We start from the raw sequence: 17,582 nt of genomic DNA on the forward strand, positions 1-17,582 counted from the left end.
AGGTATTTTGGTCATTATATTTTATAGAAAAATTATTTTTAATAATTTTTATAGGTGCGCCCCAATAAAAAGATGGCACGTGCATACAATTTGTATAAAAAAAAAAAAGCTAAAAATAAAATACTTCAAGATGTCGGAGAGAAACGTTTCCCTTTTCTTTCTCCGTGCATACCTCCATTCCGCTGATGTCTAAGCATTCTACCTAATTTTCTGTCTGGGTGCTATCTCCCTCATGCTGATCTTTGTATGCAACTATGGTTTTCTCTCTCCGTGCACTATCTCCTTCACGCTCATCTCTCTCTGCAACTAAAAAGAGATTAATTGATCTCTCTTCTTTGGATTCTTTCCTCTTTCTATGCTCATTGCAATTTTTCTCTAGCTAAATTTCTCTGCTAAATTTTTAGTTACTTGAACCTTTGATGTGAATGACTCACGTGTTGTGTTTTGTTTGTGGGTCTTTTTATTTCGTTGGATTCATAATTTTTTTTCCTTATAATATCCATATAATTTTATAAGAAAAACCAAAAATTTGAAGAGATTTCGATAAGTAAAATTAAAAACTTCGATTTTGGGAAAAAGAGTAAACTGGAGAATGGGAAGCCCCAGTTTCCTTCATTGGCTGCTGTATAAAATATGTACCGTCAAAATATATGGACCGTGTTGATGGCTTCAGCCCAACTTCAGCAAATAAGGCGGCGGCCCCACAGAAACTTCATCCTTTAGAATCGCCCATAAGTCCTTTTAAAAAAAGTTAAAGTTCTAAACAATCAAATTAGAAGGCATCTCAAAAAAATTCACTTCTCAGCATAGAGATGCATGGACATGAGAAAAAATGGATTTCAAGTTTTGGAAATAGGGCTTGTAATGTATTTTTGGACCGTTAATTTCAAGATTTTAAAGTTTTCATAGATATTCTCGATCTGTGCCATTTCTTAGGCTTCGAATTTTATAATTAGAGATAAAGAATATATTATAAAGCTATAAAAAAGATTTCAATATTGAAACCACTTCCTCAACATTACATTATTTGAAGATGCACTTTAGTTTGATTGATTAAAGCCTCCGCTCCACACAAACGCATCCTTTAGAAAATAAAAATAAAAAAGGTTTTCTCATCTCTCTCTCCCTTTTTTTTTTTTTTTTGTTCTGTATATTTTTTTTTTTTTCAATTAATCCTTACAAAAAAAACTCTATACCAAGTCCCTAGAAAACAGGCGCTATTAGAGCCCCAAGAGAAATCCTCCTCCTCTGCCTCTCCGCTTCTCTACTCTCTGTCTCTCTCTGGTTTCTCTCTCTACTATCTCTCTACTATCTCTCTCTCAGGTTTCACAGAAAATGTATCAAAAGGCAACTCCGGCACCTTCGGAGGAGTCAAACATTGAGCTTCAATCAGCGCAGGGAATTCCTGTCTCTCCTCGTCACCGTCACATTCCAAACGCTTCTTCGCAGAACTGGTCGACTGGTCTCTGCGCTTGTTGTGATGATCCTGCAAATTGTATGTTAAAATTTGAATATATGACCATTGTTGCTTAATCAGATGTTATCTTAAGCATTCTCTCTGAGGAATTCATCATTCTGTTTTGGTTCTTGTCCAGGTTGCATCACATGTTGGTGCCCATGCATTACCTTTGGTCAGATAGCGGAAATTGCTGATAGAGGAACAACCTGTGATACCCCTTTCTCTCTCTCTGCATCGGATTATTATTACTTTTTTTGTCATAGATAATTAATGTTCGCAGACTCGGCTGGGCACTCGCAGATCCTGTTTGGGGGGGTTTTGGTGGTTTGGCATGATATTTAAAAAAATTCAAAAAATAAAAATATCAAAAAAACAAGAGATTAGGATGTAATGTGTTTTTAAATTTTTTTTTCTATCGTTTTGGCAAAAATTAAAAAGTGTCAGAATACTTAATTTTACATTTTTCCATCTTTTTTTAAGAATTAAAAATATCTCCAAGCACAAATCGATTTTTTAAATTCTATTTTTCACTAATTTTTAATTTCATTTGGATGTGCTTCTCAAAATCAACCATTAGATGTACTTTTTCATATTTTTTTTAGATTTTTTTATATTTGTTATTTATTTTTACACTTTTTAGACTGGTCGGGACATCCCTCGTTAGGCCGGTTTACCGGTTACTCAGACCCGGCCCTTCGTTTCGGAGGTGGGTTTGATATTTCAAAGACCGTAGATAATAGAATGGCTCACTCTCTCATCTTTCTTAGGTAGGCTGATTTTACATAATAAGATATGAAACACCCAACTTGGGCTATGTTGAATGACCCAGTGGCCATTTTTCTTAACAATTTGGATGTTCCAAAATTTTTATTTATTTAGATGTTTGTTTTTGGTGGTCCTACAGCAAAAATTGGGGATCTGTTTCTCAGATCATCTATATTCATCCCTTAGATCAGCTAAAACAATACTGATTTGGAGAGCTCACTATGTGAATAATACTGATTTGGAGAGCTCACTATGTGCTCCAGATCAATCCCTTCTCCCTCTTGACCAGTATAGGAAAAATTGGACCGTTTAAATCGGAACTGCAGGTTAGATCGGAACCGACCATATTTCAGTTTTGGCCAGTATTGGTGAGCTGGTCGGGTATTTAAAAAATTAAAAATTTTATATAAAATTTTAAAAAATAAGGGATTTTGGCAAAGATTGAAAATTGTTTTAGTCATTACCACTTATTTTTACATTTTTCCATATATTTGTTTAGAGATTTTCAAAAACAGCCCGAGGCTCAAAATCAATTCTTTAAAATCCATCTTTCTCATTAATTTTTAACTTCATATGGATGTGCTTTGTTTAACCGCTCGGGGCCGGTTGAACCGGCCGGTTTACCGGTTCCTACTGAGTAACTGTTTCCATCCCCATATTTAGTTAACTGTTCCGGTTCGATTTTTCCTACACTGCTCTTGACTATCCTTTTTTTGGGAATCAAATCTAAGCTTTTTAAGCCGATAATCACTTCATCCTTTTAAAAAAAGGGAAAGCTTTTTATGTTCCCACTACAACATAGAAGTTCTATGTTCCCTTTACCATTCAGCTCTCAATTTTTTATCAAGAGAGCTACTTACAGTTTGATCTTAGATCTTAGATCTGACGTCTTAAAGCATTTTATTTTTAGCTTTTTTAATATAATTTTTTGAATATGAAATTTGGTACGTGTCACCTTCTTATTGGGGCGCACCTATAGAAAATATTAACAATAATTTTTCGATAAAAAATAATAACCAAAATACCCCTTGAAACTTTAAAGGGTATTTTGGTCATTTTATTTTATTAAAAATATTTTTTTTTATTTTTTTCATTAGTGCGAGTTTAATATAAGAATGGATGCTCAAAATTTGATGTCAAAACAGTTTATAGAAAAAAAAATTAAAAATAAAACAGTGTCTAGACGTGACATTGCGATTGGGGCAATCTTAACCCTCCATTACAAAATGGACGGTTGGATAAAGGGGAACATAGAACTTCTATGTTATAGGGGGAACATAGAAATCTTTTCCTTCAGAAAAATAAGGTCAATAAACGATCTTTATTCATTTTCAAATTACAAAAGCCCCCTCTAATTAAGTGTTGTTGCTCGTGAGATTAAAAGTACAGTTTGCTCTTGGTGGACCACGATATATGCACCCTTTTTTAATGATCCAAATTACATGACGTTTGTGTAAGGTGCCCACCTTATACTATACAAGTGTCACCTCAAAATTTTGTCGGAGGACACGATTCCAATGTTAAAAATCTTAAGATGGCTTGAACATCTATGTTTCAATTGTAATTATGAAATTTAAAATTTCGAAAATGTAGATCGAGCCTCGACCCGTAAACACTTTGGAAATTTTAAAAATATGTTGTTTTTAGGGCTAGGAATTGTTTTTTTCTTTGTATCTTTATATCTTTTGGTTGGGATGATCAATTGGAAGGTTTTCTAGATTCAAAACACTATTTTCTACTGGATCTTTAAAGTGTACCGTACTTCTATAGTATATGGTTACAACCTTATATGAAGTTTTTCCATATATAATGCTTTTCTCTTATGGACGCTATTAACTTGTGGAAATGCAGGCACGTTAATAAATCTATTTTTGGGATGGCTCTTTGGACTTAATTTTTAGGGATATGTAATCTCTAGGAGATCATGAATATGAAAAAATAAATAAAATTTCAAATTAAAATGATAATTCTATTAAGAAAACATTTGAACCATTAATTTCAATTGTTTTTAGATTGACCATACGTCTGCATCCACTGTTAAGATGAATTCTTTATACTTCTAGACGACATGTGTAGAAATGCAATCTAACGCGCATGAAACAATTTTCCTCCTCTTACTGCCATATGTTGTTTGAAACAATTTTCCTCCTCTGACTGCCATATGTTGTTTAAAGAGGGAATATTTTGTGAGTAGACTTAGGAGAGTATATGCTAATTTTATTAGGTGTTGGGACTTCAGTTGTGAGAAAGATAGTCATGACTATTGTTCACAAAATCGCCCAATCTAACTACTAACTACCCGGTTAGATCGGAACCGGCCAGTGGCCGGTTTTAGTTTTGGGCGGTTGGGGTGATCAACTGTTATTTAAAAAACAAAAATTAAAAAAAATGTATATAAATTCTCAAAAATAAAGAATTTGATTTGTAATGCATTTTTAAATATTCTTTACATTATGGTAAAGATTAAAAAAAAAATTGATCATTAATACGCACTTTTATATTTTTCTCATTTTTGATTTTTTTTAAAAAATAGCCATTGGAAAATATAAAATGGGTTAAAATCTATTTTTTTCATTAATTTTCAACTTCTATTGAATGTGTTTTGTTTTAATCATTCTTTATACGATTTTCATATTTTAGTAATTTTTTTTTTAACATTTTTTTAACCATTCGGGATTTACCCGGTTAGAGCGGTTGAATCGGCCTGTTTTCCGATTAGACAGGATAAACCACTTTGAAGCCCATATCCAGGGCTCGATTTTGCGAGTTCTGGTCATGACAGTTATGTCTATGTCTGCTAGCATGCTTCTACGTCAGGAGAAAGTCATGTTCAGTTTTACCTTTGTCCATATGCTTCTAGGTCAGGAGAAAGTCATGTTCAGTTTCACCTTTGTCCATTCTGTTCCCAAAGAGCATTATCCTCCAAGGAAGAACACATGTTTGAGCTTTGAAAAATAAAAAAGAAATTACGGAAAATGGTTAAGTGGCCCTGGGTCCAAATGAACAATTTGGACTCCCATTTCAACCTCTTTATTAGGCATGTTTGATTGATACCAAACCCTCAAAACCATATTTATCATAAGGATTGTATAGGCTATTTATTTTTTGTATAAGGAAGTCACATTCCCTTTTAGCCATTGGGTGAGAAATCCAATAGATAAAAGTGTGTCACAACATTTGAAAATATTTATTTTGAACTTTGTACCTAAACAACGATACATCTTCAACCATCTGATTGTAAATCTAATGGTCAATAATGACTGTGACATCCTTGTATAAAAAATAAGTGGTCTTATCATATACAATTCCTTTATCATAATCTAAGATCAAATTCATTTTTATGCTTAGAAAACGCCAAATTAAATCACCCCTCAAGATTGAATATGCAGTCTCCATTTTTGTTCTAAGGAATTTTCAGCCTAGAAATTTTTCTTTTCGTAATTGATCCTAGATTGCATCACAGATAGCTCAGAAGAGTTTAGTAAACAACTACACAAGTCCCCATTTCTAGATGCTCTGGCCTGGCCCCCAAACTACAATTTTTGCCTGATGGACCACCATGCACACCCCTGAAGTTTATTCGGCTCGTTGACTAGGAAATCTGGCGAGAAAATTATTTTTAGGGCGAAGGCTAGTAGGATTCACATTTCTTTTCTTTTTTAGGCTTGAAATTTAGAAAATAATTTATGAGGAAAATATTTTTCTCCATTGAAAATTAGATCCAAAGTCAAAATATATGTTCTCCATGGAAAACATTACCAAGAAAAACATTTCTAGGGATCCAAACCAACCCTTAATGCACATAAATATTCTACATAAAAATAGTTATTCTACTTGCAATACTTCCAAAAAATGGAGATAACGAAGTTATATTGCAAGTAGAGGTGTTTACACGGGCATGGGAATTGGGCTTGGTCTTGGGCTTGAGTGGTCATTGACGTACAACAATACTACATTTTAAGTTCAATTCCTAGCACTGAACAGCCCAAACAAACAAAAAAAAAATGGGAGGGTGAGGGAGCGCCTTCTTTCTACTACGTTTTTTATTTTCCTAAAACAAATACTTTCCTTTTGTGTTTTTATTGAACCGCTTCGCAATTTTTGCGTGTAATCGCTGACGATGTTAATCTTTTATGTCATTTCAATTTTATTAGATATCTCCAAAATCTTTTCCGTTCGGGGTAGTTCAATAGTAGGAATCAAACTTGAGATATTGCGCTACTAATGTCAACTACTAACCACGCGAGCTCTATCTCGACTCAATTTTCCTTTGGTCATCGAATGCTGAAACCATACCATAATGCCTAAGTGAAGAACCACCTTTTACCTCTAACTTTTGAATGAAGAAGAACCACCTTTTACCTCTAACTTTTGAATGAAGTTATTGATACATATTTTTTTCATTTTTGAATGAATTGTGCAGCATGTGGAGTGAGTGGCTCCTTGTATGGGCTCATGTTGTTGATCGTGGGGTGCGCATGTTGCTACTCATGCTTCTACCGTTCAAAGTTAAGGAGCCAATATAACCTCTCAAAGTCACCTTGTGCCGATTGCCTTGTTCACTTTTTCTGTGAAGGATGCGCCTTGTGCCAGGAGTACAGAGAACTCAAAGCTCGTGGTTTCGACATGTCTATTGGTAAGAACTCATCCAAATCCTAGACATTTCTTGTATATTTCTCATCGATTTTCAATGCAACATTATTTTGTTTTAAACCCATCCCATTCACTTACGGGTGGCAATGGGCTCGGTGGCCCGGTTTGGCCCAAACAAACAAGGGCTGCAGCCACAAGATGTGGTCCAAGGGCTAGGGGTCTCAATGGACCCAGACCCCACGAGTAGACTCGATCCGCATCCGGGTATGGGTCAAAAAATTCGACCCTGTGGGTCAGGTCTAAGTCCAATAATATTCTTTGGGTCCCAATATATGTAATATATTTAGATAAATATTTTAATTTTTGGGTCGGGTCCTATTGGGTCTGGATCTAGGTCCCATATCATTCTTTCGGGTTCGGTAGGACATGGATCTGAGTCGACCCGTTGCCACCCCTAGCTAAGGCCATGCCAACATGGCTCGAAGGCAGGGCTGAGCCAGGTTTGGCCCACAACATCGCTGGCCTATTTCGGGCCAGCCCAGCCAGGCCCTTTTTCTTTTTTCTTTATTTTTCTTGAATTATATTTGGCCCTACCGTACCCGTTGCAAGACCTACATTTAGTAATTGTCAACTTATATTACGGATTTTTTAGAGTCTTAGCTTTATACAAACTTTTTCCTTTTATAAATAAATGAATGTTAAATAGTTTACCTTTTAGATAGAGCTCAGCAAATTTTTCCCCTGGATTATTATTATTATGAGTTTCCAATTTATTTTGACAATCTCGATCCTCACCCTTTAATCAACCAGTTGGACCAATTTAGGAATCATATGTCCATGGGACGTTAGGTTTCAGTAAAAGTTCTTTATAGGATGCATTGGATCTAAGCACTTCATTGTCGATTCTACACTATTACCTTGTTTTTTTTTTTTTCTTGGGGCTGCTAAACGCCTCTAGTGTCTAGAACCGGCAACATACACACATGAAAAGTATTTTTGTGAGGACTTCAACCTACAAAACAATAGCCAATTCAATTTCCAAGTATAAGAGCCCATAGGTTCGCTTCTGTTGACCCCCTCTCTTACCGCAATGAAACGTGGTGGAAAAGAAATTTTGCAAAAGTGGTAGTTTACATGTTTGGCAAAGAGGTAATAGCTCAATTTGATTTATTTGATGAAAGTGATTGATGAAAGTGAGCCAAATAAGTTCACTGTTTCTATTGTAGCGCACAAAAGAGGAAATAACTATTCTTTCAGAGATCTACAATTAAATAGCTCTCTTAAGGAAGAATATTTTGATAATACTACTTTGGGAAATCTCGAATGGGAAGGTGCGCCTTTTTCCATAGATGTAATTGTTCAGTAGGGAAAAATATTTCTTGACTTCAAAAGAAAATATGTATACTATAGATTAATATATAACATATATGAATAACTCTTTGCAAATCGGTACTGTCCAATTTTTAAAACTATTTCAAAAAAATTACCCCTTGAAGATATAAAGAGTTAAAAGTCCTACTGAAAGTTCATCTTCTGCAAAAAGAAAGTTCAATGAAAAAGCCTCTTCTTCCTCTTCTTCTAAAGAAGCTTCACGCTCAAAGTCATATCCCGAATACCCTCCAGGATTTGAGAAATATGCACAAATAATGGAAGAAAAATGTGAGTTGCTTGAAAGAGAATTTGATCCTCATATGCCTTTATCGTAAAATGGTGAGGAAATCCTTGATCCTCAATGGCTAAATGGCATTCTAGAAGAAGTTCCTCAACTAAATAAACTTCCTAAATACTCAGACCATCCAGTTTCCCAGATAAAAATGCGAAGATCTAGATATTCCTTAGCCTCTTCATCAGAAACCCAAAAAATGACACAAAAAAATCCAAAATCCCTATCCAATTCAACCTCATTTATTTCTTTGCATTCTTATGTTCTAGAGAAAGAAAATGTCTTAGACAATTAAGGTAATGTCAGTTTCCTTGTGGTTAACAAGCAAGATTTAAATCTTTCTCTGTTTGAGTCTAGATTTTCCAAGACAGTTCGTCAGTATGAAATCATTCTCCATGTCAAAGGTAAAAGAATTTGTCCTGTATTTTTACCTTTATTTAAAAAATTAGATATCGAAAGGTAGAAAAATAAGAAATATCAATATGTCAATATTGGACAAATAGATATTTTTGTTCATCCACACTTAAATTATGATTTAGGAGCAGAATATTTAATCACCCTTTTAGATATCAGACATTTAGAATGAGAGAAAGCCTTGGTTTGTCAAATTTAAGGGATGTCAAAAGTAAACAACATCCTAGCTTTTTTTCTTTTCTTCTTCAAAATTCTGAATATATGAAAGAATCATCTTTAGTTTCCCAATTGAAAATAATGAGAAATGCTAATGTTGAGCAATATGGTCTAAAAAATACAGAATATGACACTTCAATTTTAAATATTGATGAATTAACTCATTCTCCTTCTAAAGCAAAACAAGATATCATTATTTGGGTACACAGATGAATGTATGTCAATAGCATAAGAAGATGGTTAAACATAGATTCCGTCAAATATGCTACAAGATTTTTACAGGGAAGAGCTGGTTACTCGTAGACTCCTTGGAAAATATAAGATCATTCTTCCATATATTCAGAATTTTGAAGAATAAAAGAAGAAAACTACGATTTCTTGACCTTTGACATCCCTTAATTTGACAAACTAATGCTTTCTCTCATTCTAAATATTTGATATCTAAAAGGGAGACTAAATATTCTGCTCCTAAATCGTAATTGAAGTGTGGATGAATAAGAATATTTATTTGTCCAATATAGACATATTGATATTTTTTATTTTTTTGCCTTTTAATATCTGATTTATCAAAGAAAGGTAAAAATACAAGACAAATTCCTTTACCTTTGACATGGAGATTGACTTCATACTGACGAATTGACCTGAAAAATCTAGACTCAAACAGAGAAATATTATACAAATCTTGCTTGCTCATTTGAGGAAAACTTACATTTCCTTGATTATCTAATACACTTTTTGTCTCTAAACTATAGGAATATAAGAAAACATAGGAGGTTGAATTGGATAGAGATTTTCGATTTTTCGATGTCATTTTTTGAGATTCTGATGAAGAGGCTAGGAAGATCTTGATCTTAGCATTTTTTTCCATGAAACTAGAAGTGTCTAATTATTTAGGAAATTTGTTTTGCTCAGGATCTTCTTCTAGAGAGCTATTTAGCCATTAAGGATCAGGGGTTTCCTCACTATTTTGAGATAAAGGCACATGAGGATTAAATTCTTTTTCAAGCAACTCGCCTTTTTTTTCCGTCATTGATGTATATTCCTCAAATCCTGGAGGGTATTCGCGATATGACTTTGAGCATGAAGTTTTTTTAAAAGAAGAGGCTTCTTCATTGAACTTTCTTTCTATTGAAGATGAACTTTCAGCTAGACTTTTAACACTCTTTATATCTTCAGGGGGTAAATTTTTTCAAATGGTTTTAAAAATTGGACAGTATCAATAAGCAAATAGTCCTTCATCTCTGATATATACTTATTTATAATATACATCTTTTCTTTTGAAGTCATGGAATATCCTTCATTGAACAATTTCATATATGAGAGAAAGAGCACCTTTCCATTCGAGATTTCTCAAAGTAGTATCATCAAAATCTTTTACCTTAAGAGAGCTATCTAATTGGAGATATCTGAAGGAATAGTGATTTCCTCTTTTATGCACTATTACGGAAATAATGAACTTGTTTGGCTTACTGTCATCATGTAAACCAAATTGAGTGATTACCTCATTGCCAAATGTAAAACCTCTTTTCCGCAACGCTTTACTGCAGTAAGAGAGGGGGCCAACAGGAGTGAACCTATGGGCTCTGATACCAGAAACATGCAGATTACCAATTGTTTTTTTATATATACAAATCCTTTATACCTAAAATTTTGGTAAAATGTTTGACCTATACTTTTACAAAAGGAAAAATATAAACAAATAGTATGTTCAACCAATTATATCCAAAATGCGCCCACCCCTGTCAATGAATGTTGAGTGTTTGATGGTTCTATCTCGGCAAGGACACTTGGACTCACAATCATTCCATAGGCCCCAAGGCTCATATGATATCAATAGTATGTGTGTAAGTGTGTGTTTATGGACATTGTATAATATGACTATTTACTTTTAGTATAAAGAGGTCATAATTATTGTTGACAGTTAGATTGGAAATAGGGTGGTTGGGGATGTGTCATTGACTAGGCATAGAATTTACAATACAATATCTCTAATTTATTTTATAACATACTTCAATCCATCAAATTTCTTATCCAATAACTAATGGTGATTGTGACTTCCTTGTACAAAAAGTAAATAGTCTTATAGTATACAATCCGTTCTATGTATACTTTCCCCTCCCCCCTCTCCATGGATGTGATCCTATACACATGCATACTCATATTTGGACTTTGGACTATGTATCTAATTGTGGAGCAAAAAATCTAATCTTCTCAATTTCTTTTTTTCTTAGTTTTTCTTAAAATGAAATGTACATACTTCAATAATTACTATGTAATTTTCTCTTCTCTCACTTTTTACTTGATAAGGATGGGATATGAGTATTAACCGAGCTTTCATGGTTTTGATATAAATGTGAAGGTTGGATTGGAAACATGGAGCAGCAGACTCGAGGGGTGACCACCATGCCACCGTCCATGGCAGGAGGCATGACTAGATAAGCTCTATTCATTGCTTTTATGTGTGCAGGGTTTGTTTAAGGGTGTGGTTTGTATGAGGTCGTAGCCCTAAACAATTAAAGTAGGGCGCACCTTCAAATAATATTTCAGTATCAGAAATCTTTATGATGACCTAAAAATTTATTTTCATCTCTAATTAGAAAATTTAAAGTTAAAAAATAATGTAGATCGAGCAAATATATGAGCACTTAGAAATCTCAAAAATTGATGGTATGATAATGCATTACAAAATGCATTATTTCCAAGACTTGAGATCTATTTTTTTTCATGTCCATATATATTGAGGTCGAGATAGAGAGTTGAGGATTTTTCAGTGTTGAAATAACTTTTTCTAACGAATTTTTGAGGTGAGCCTTAGGTGAGCTTGAAAAATCACCAGCATAAAGATATTTCCATATTTTGTGGGATTGATTGAGATATTCTCGGTGGGATTGAGATATTCCCCTATTTTGTGGGATTGAGAAGTTTCATGAAGGAAATAGAAATCCAAAAAGATTAGGACTCTTGGATTTATCTTTTGGTCTTTTGAGATATATGTGGAGTTCCAGTCCGTCGGTAAGCCGGTCAGCTAATATCTTTACCTTTGAAGCAGCCCGAGCAATGGCTATGGCTCTATTATATTATAGGAAAATTTACCCTACTACTACTACTTTATTTCTGAAGGAAGGGTGACTTCGTCCTGCACCCAAGGAAATCGACACCATTCATAGTTGCTTAGGCATCTTTTTGGAATACCTATATCTACAGCTGTTGCAATAAGTGTGTGGTTTGATAATACACCAATTTGGCCACTATTAGTGGATAAAAGAATTTCTTTCACTTCTGAATCCCAAATGATTCTATTAGGAGTCAGTATACAAAGATTTAGGGTAATTTCTTTAATTTTCTCTCTACTTCTAAGTTAATAGCCTTCGCGTAGCTTCATCGATGTTACCTACCAGATAAAAAGCTTGTTCGGGAAGACCATCTAATTCTCCGGAAAGGATAAATTTCAACTCCCTAACATATTTTCGTGGAGAACCAGTAAATACCTCTGCTATGAAGAAGGTACGAAACGCTCAATTTTTCGTGCTCTTGCTACAATTAAATGATCCTCTTCGGATAATTCATCTGGTCCAAGAATAGTTATAATGTCTTGAAGTTCTCTGCAACGTTGTAAAGTTTGCTTAACTCTTTGTGCAATTTCGTAATGTTCCTCACCAACGATCCGAGGTTGGAGCATAGTTGACGTTGAATCTAAATGGTCTACTGCTGAATATATACCTTTGGCAGCTAATCCTCTTGATAGTACAGTAGTACCATCTAAATGTGCAAATGTCGTGGCAGGAGCAGGGTCAGTCAAATCGTCTGCAGGTACATAAACTGCTTGACTAGAAGTTATGGATCGTTCTTTAGTAGAAGTAATTATTTCTTGCAAAGAACCCATTTCTGTATTAAGGGTAGGTTGATAACCCACGGCAGAAGGCATTCTGCCTAACAAGGCAGAGACTTTGATCCTGCTTGAACGAAGCGAGAGATATTGTCAATAAATAGAAATACATTAACATCATGAAAATATTCCGCCATTGTTAGGGCAGTTAAACCAACTCTCATACGAGCTCTTGGCGGTTCATTCATCTGACCATAGACTAGAGCGACTTTTGATTCTGCAATATTTTGTTCATTAATTACTGCGGATTCTTTCATTTCCATGTAAAGATCATTTCCCTACGTTCTCGTACTCCGCCAGATACAAATACACCTCCGTGGGTTTTGACAATGTTATTGATCAATTCCATGATGACTACCTTTTTACCCACTCCGGCTCCCCCGAATAGCCCAATTTTTCTCCACAACGATAAGGGTCTAACCGCTAACTGGCTAGCATCCTACAACACCCAAACTGACCATGCTACGTTGAAGGGTGAATTCTAATGTAGGCAAGGTACCGGGAAGGTTAGTTTTGCAGGTACTGAGGTCAGACTTAATATAGTCATTTTCAAATTCAAATCATCAGAGAAGAGGACCAGGAGATCCATAAAGGTCTCTAGATCCAGTGGTACCTCTTTTGGGTCTTGGGCAAAAATTAATTTGTCTAGCTTTACCATATAGATTGTCGGGGCCAAAGGATACTAAAGTACAGGCTGACCATCTTCGGAGTCGACCAGCAGAGAGGCAATCTTGAACATAGAGCTGTCAGGTTGAATCTGATTGGGGATTGCGTCTACAGTTAGGTTCTTCAGTGTAGGAAGAAAACCATCATATACATCGAATGAATGTAGCCCAAAATCTGAAGGAAAAGGGGTGCAGGTAGTCAGAGTGAGTTCCATACCTAATCCTTCAGATCTACCCTTCGTATTCTCGAGAACAAACTTTTTTAAAAGCTTTCCCTCTTTCAAGGCATATGTCGGTTCAAGAGATTAACTCATGAGTCTTCAGTTCTTATAGCCTTTTGGCCGAACTGTAAATCAATGTACCAAGTAGTAAGCACTCGGCCTTTAGTAGAGCTTGAAGACTTGCTTATCATGTCAGAATCAAGACCTCCGAGTTGGCGGGATATCCCCGTAGAGCACCCTCCTGATGGATTAGACTGAAAATGTTCCCATGTAGGGAAAACAGTACTGTTCGCACAAAGCCCGCTGAACTTATAGTGTCGCTCAATCCTTCACTAAAATTGGAAGATGGTTTTGATTGAAGATTGGGAGATCATACTCCTACTTAAGAGCTATCGATACAACCTCTGTGGTCTCCGCAGCTTTTGACGGCCTCGACAACGTTGGGACGTTCACTCTTTTGAGCATCATACCAACCAATGTCATCCTGGAGTGGGATTACACATGATGCTTCAGTCACAATGACCACCTCCACTTCGAATAAAGCTCCACCGGCCGTTACCGCAAAGTTGATGAAGCTTAATCAGAAGAAAAAGCTCCATTCGACTAAAAAAACCAAAGGCGACTCGAGTCTTGGCTTTGAACACATGTTGGATTCCGAGCTGTCGGATGCAAGTTCTTTAGGAATTGGCTTTTCCATCTTTCTTAGGCCAGTTGCAGAGCTGAGATGATCGCCCAAACCATCTTCGCTTCTTTTGCCACTTGATCGATCATCAGTTCCTTGTATGGCGAGGAACTTTAAGTAGTGAGATCCAGTGGAGACAGAGGATCATTAAGGGGCAAATGAGCCTCATTCTTCATGAGAATTTCATCGCAGACCTGTATAACCTCTTTACAGGCTGTCATCTTCTTATGGATGGTGGTAGCCTTGCCCATATCAGCTTTTGGCTGCTGGCTTAGATCACCTCCCGGAATCAGAGTATCTGAACTCAAACAGTCATCATCCGGGGCCAACGCTGAGAAGAAGACCATCCTCAAGTTCATAGATTATGTCATCATGGATGGTTGCTAGAGCTTAATGTAAAAACTTCCTAGCATTCGTTTAGTAACCATGCTCTGCCATAGGTGGATCTCCTTGAAAGATGATAGCAGCAGATAGATCATTGTCTTCTTTTATTTGCCGGTGTGTAGGAAGGCTGAAAGACTGTTCTTCATCATTTTGAATGGAGAATACCACTGGATATCCGCCATCAACTCTAGGAGGTTCTTCCATATCATTAGCACTCACCGTCGTGCTAAGCCTTTTTGGGCAATTCTTCTGTATAGAGCAAGCATCGGCTTTAAGAACTTTCGTCTGCTCTTAAGGAGAAGAGTGACCACGGATTTGGCTCTGAGCAGCTTCATAGGGGACAAATTGAACCAATCGCGTTTCCTTGTGCTCATCGTCGCCATAGATCCAATGACCATGATCAGCCAATTTTCAGTCTGCCAAGAGAATAACGGAAGCAGAATCAGTCTTACCTTCTTTCTTCCTTGAATGTTCGTTGGGTCATAGGCAAGCTGGAAAGCATTCCTTCATCACTTAAGATTGAGTACTTCTCCTTTCTATCAGGTCATTCACCAGTCGCCGCGCTAGGTTTTGTCAGACAATCCTCTTCAGCTTTGAGGACTCCTGTAAGATCCTTTAGGACAAGAAAGGCTGCTCCTTTGATGTTACAGAGGCACTAATGATAGAAACTCTTTTTGGGACGGTTACCTCTCATCTTCTTCTTCTAATTTCTGCAGTTTTTCCATATAAGAGTCTGAATGAGAGAACGGAGTGGCAAAAACGTCTTCCACTTTAACTGTCGGGGACATCTTGGGGCCCTTGAACACATGGTCAAGGAACCACGAGTCATTTCTTTCTTGACTTCGCAGGCTTTGCAGTTCGTTCTGCGTCTCGGTTCTTCCTTGATCCGAAAACCTAGTCAGCCATTTGATCCTTCTGGGGTCGACATGAGACTCTATAGGCTTCACTTAGGGGCTATCTTGCCCTATATCCTCTGCATTTCGCGTCTCGCTTATGGAAGGTTCCTTGCTGCCTCTCGGGTGCATTCCATGTTGGAGAAAGAAAAGCCCTTATAAAGTCAGCAAAAACCTCCGTAGCTGAGCTATTTTGAGTCATAACCTCCATGCCTTGTTGTTCTAGTGTCAAAGGTTCTTCACAGGGAGGATTGTTTTTCGAAGAAGGGAAGAAGCCCTTATTCAGTCTTGCAACGGTGTTCGTAGAGAGGTCGTCCTTCACCTTGCATTTCCGTCGAGGCGTAGTTGACTCGCGAGAACTAGGATTGAGAGAGAGAAATCCTCTTTTGAGCCCAACAAAATATTTCACAGCCGGATTGTCTTCTTTGCAGGCAAGGTCATCATCATAGGTCGGCAGTGGTTGAATGAGTAGGTTGGCCAACATAATGAGAATCATTTGATAGATATCCGTTGTAGAAGTGCGCAAAGGTACAAATATTCGTGCGACAATCAATATGGAAGCCTTAGAATCTTCCTTCGCTTGTTCTTTCGGTGAGGGGAAGAGGGGAACTCAAGCAATTGAGGTAGATTCTGAAGGATCTTTCTTGAGGCAGGAGTGGGGCCAGCCAGCTAGCTCCAGCTCAAGCCCAAGTGTCGTCTTTAGGTCCTGTGGTTTAGGTCTTGCAGGTTGTAGATTCCCTTTCCCTAGAACCCATATCCCTGCCCTGATCAAGTCTCAGGCATGGGTACTCCTCGACTTGGCTCAGTCACAATGAGATTGTTCAGTTTATCCCCTACTGGCAAATCTCATTTTGATATAGAAGTGGCTTTTCCTTCATTTTGATGTAGAAGAGACAAAGAACATCAACTATTCATACTCGACTCGTTGAGACTCGTCTAAGCATGGCATCTTAAAAGCTCGAAGAGACCACTTCTATATCAAATGCTTTCAAGTTGTTACAGCTCCAACTCGGGCTATCTCTTTCCCCATCCCCGGACCCCAACCCCTGAGAAAGTGATATAGTATAGCTCTACTTTCGGTCAGTGGTGTGGATTCTTGTTCCCATTCTTTATCTGCTCGTTGTGACTAGCATTTAAGCGTTCCAAGATTTGAAAGCGTAAAGTCAGAAACGTCTGAATCCCTATCTATACCCTATTCTTTACCAAACCCATTTAGCCATTGATTGAACAATCTTTTGGATTTCACTTCCCCATGTTCCGCCACTTCCCCTTTAACTTTGGATTCCCCAAACCCCTTCATCCGCTTTCATTCTCCTTTCCCCGTAACCCCTACCCCTGATCAAGGCTCACGCTCAGTCTCAGTCACAAGCTCCAGCTCATCGTGCCAGCTGTTCAGTTTTTGTTTTTGTCTCAAGCTCAAGCAGTAGATCAGAAAATCTCTCTTTCTGCCCTTACTCTTTCAAGCATGCCAGCTAGCTCAATCTCAGTCTCAAGCTCAAGCTCAAGTGTTGTATAGCTCACTCTCTTGTAAAGCTCACTCTCAGTTCAAAATATATGTCTTTGAATGCCTCGACACCTCGACTTTTATGATGACCTTAACCTCGACCTTGATCCTTTACCAAGATGTCCAAATATCACCTGTGGATTCACCAAAATGATTTGTCTTTCCTCGACACCTCTCCTTATTTACATCTAGTAACTCAAGTGATTTGGACTAATAGATGAGTATCTCAATTCTCAA

The 17,582-nt window shown here is 36.8% G+C and overlaps 1 protein-coding gene and 1 long non-coding RNA gene across 2 annotated transcripts; both read left to right on the plus strand.

Moving 5' to 3' along the window:
* The first annotated feature begins 145 nt into the window (after nucleotides 1-145).
* LOC110006624 (protein PLANT CADMIUM RESISTANCE 2-like) lies at nucleotides 146-11,686 on the plus strand. Its single transcript, XM_088865542.1, has 4 exons — nucleotides 146-1,495; nucleotides 1,596-1,667; nucleotides 6,648-6,860; nucleotides 11,470-11,686. The coding sequence occupies exons 1-4, from the start codon at nucleotides 1,336-1,338 to the stop codon at nucleotides 11,547-11,549; spliced, it is 525 nt and encodes a 174-aa protein (XP_088721668.1). The 5' UTR covers nucleotides 146-1,335; the 3' UTR covers nucleotides 11,550-11,686.
* LOC148782565 (uncharacterized) lies at nucleotides 4,363-4,603 on the plus strand. The gene is made up of 2 exons (XR_016054712.1): nucleotides 4,363-4,448; nucleotides 4,560-4,603. It is a non-coding gene; the product is annotated as an uncharacterized LOC148782565 (long non-coding RNA).
* Nucleotides 11,687-17,582: the final 5,896 nt, after the last annotated feature.

Source organism: Amborella trichopoda, chromosome 4, assembly GCF_054954075.1.
Source record: "Amborella trichopoda isolate Santa Cruz 75 chromosome 4, AtrichopodaSantaCruz75HAP2 v2.0, whole genome shotgun sequence".
In the NCBI taxonomy this organism is placed as follows: Eukaryota; Viridiplantae; Streptophyta; class Magnoliopsida; order Amborellales; family Amborellaceae; genus Amborella; species Amborella trichopoda.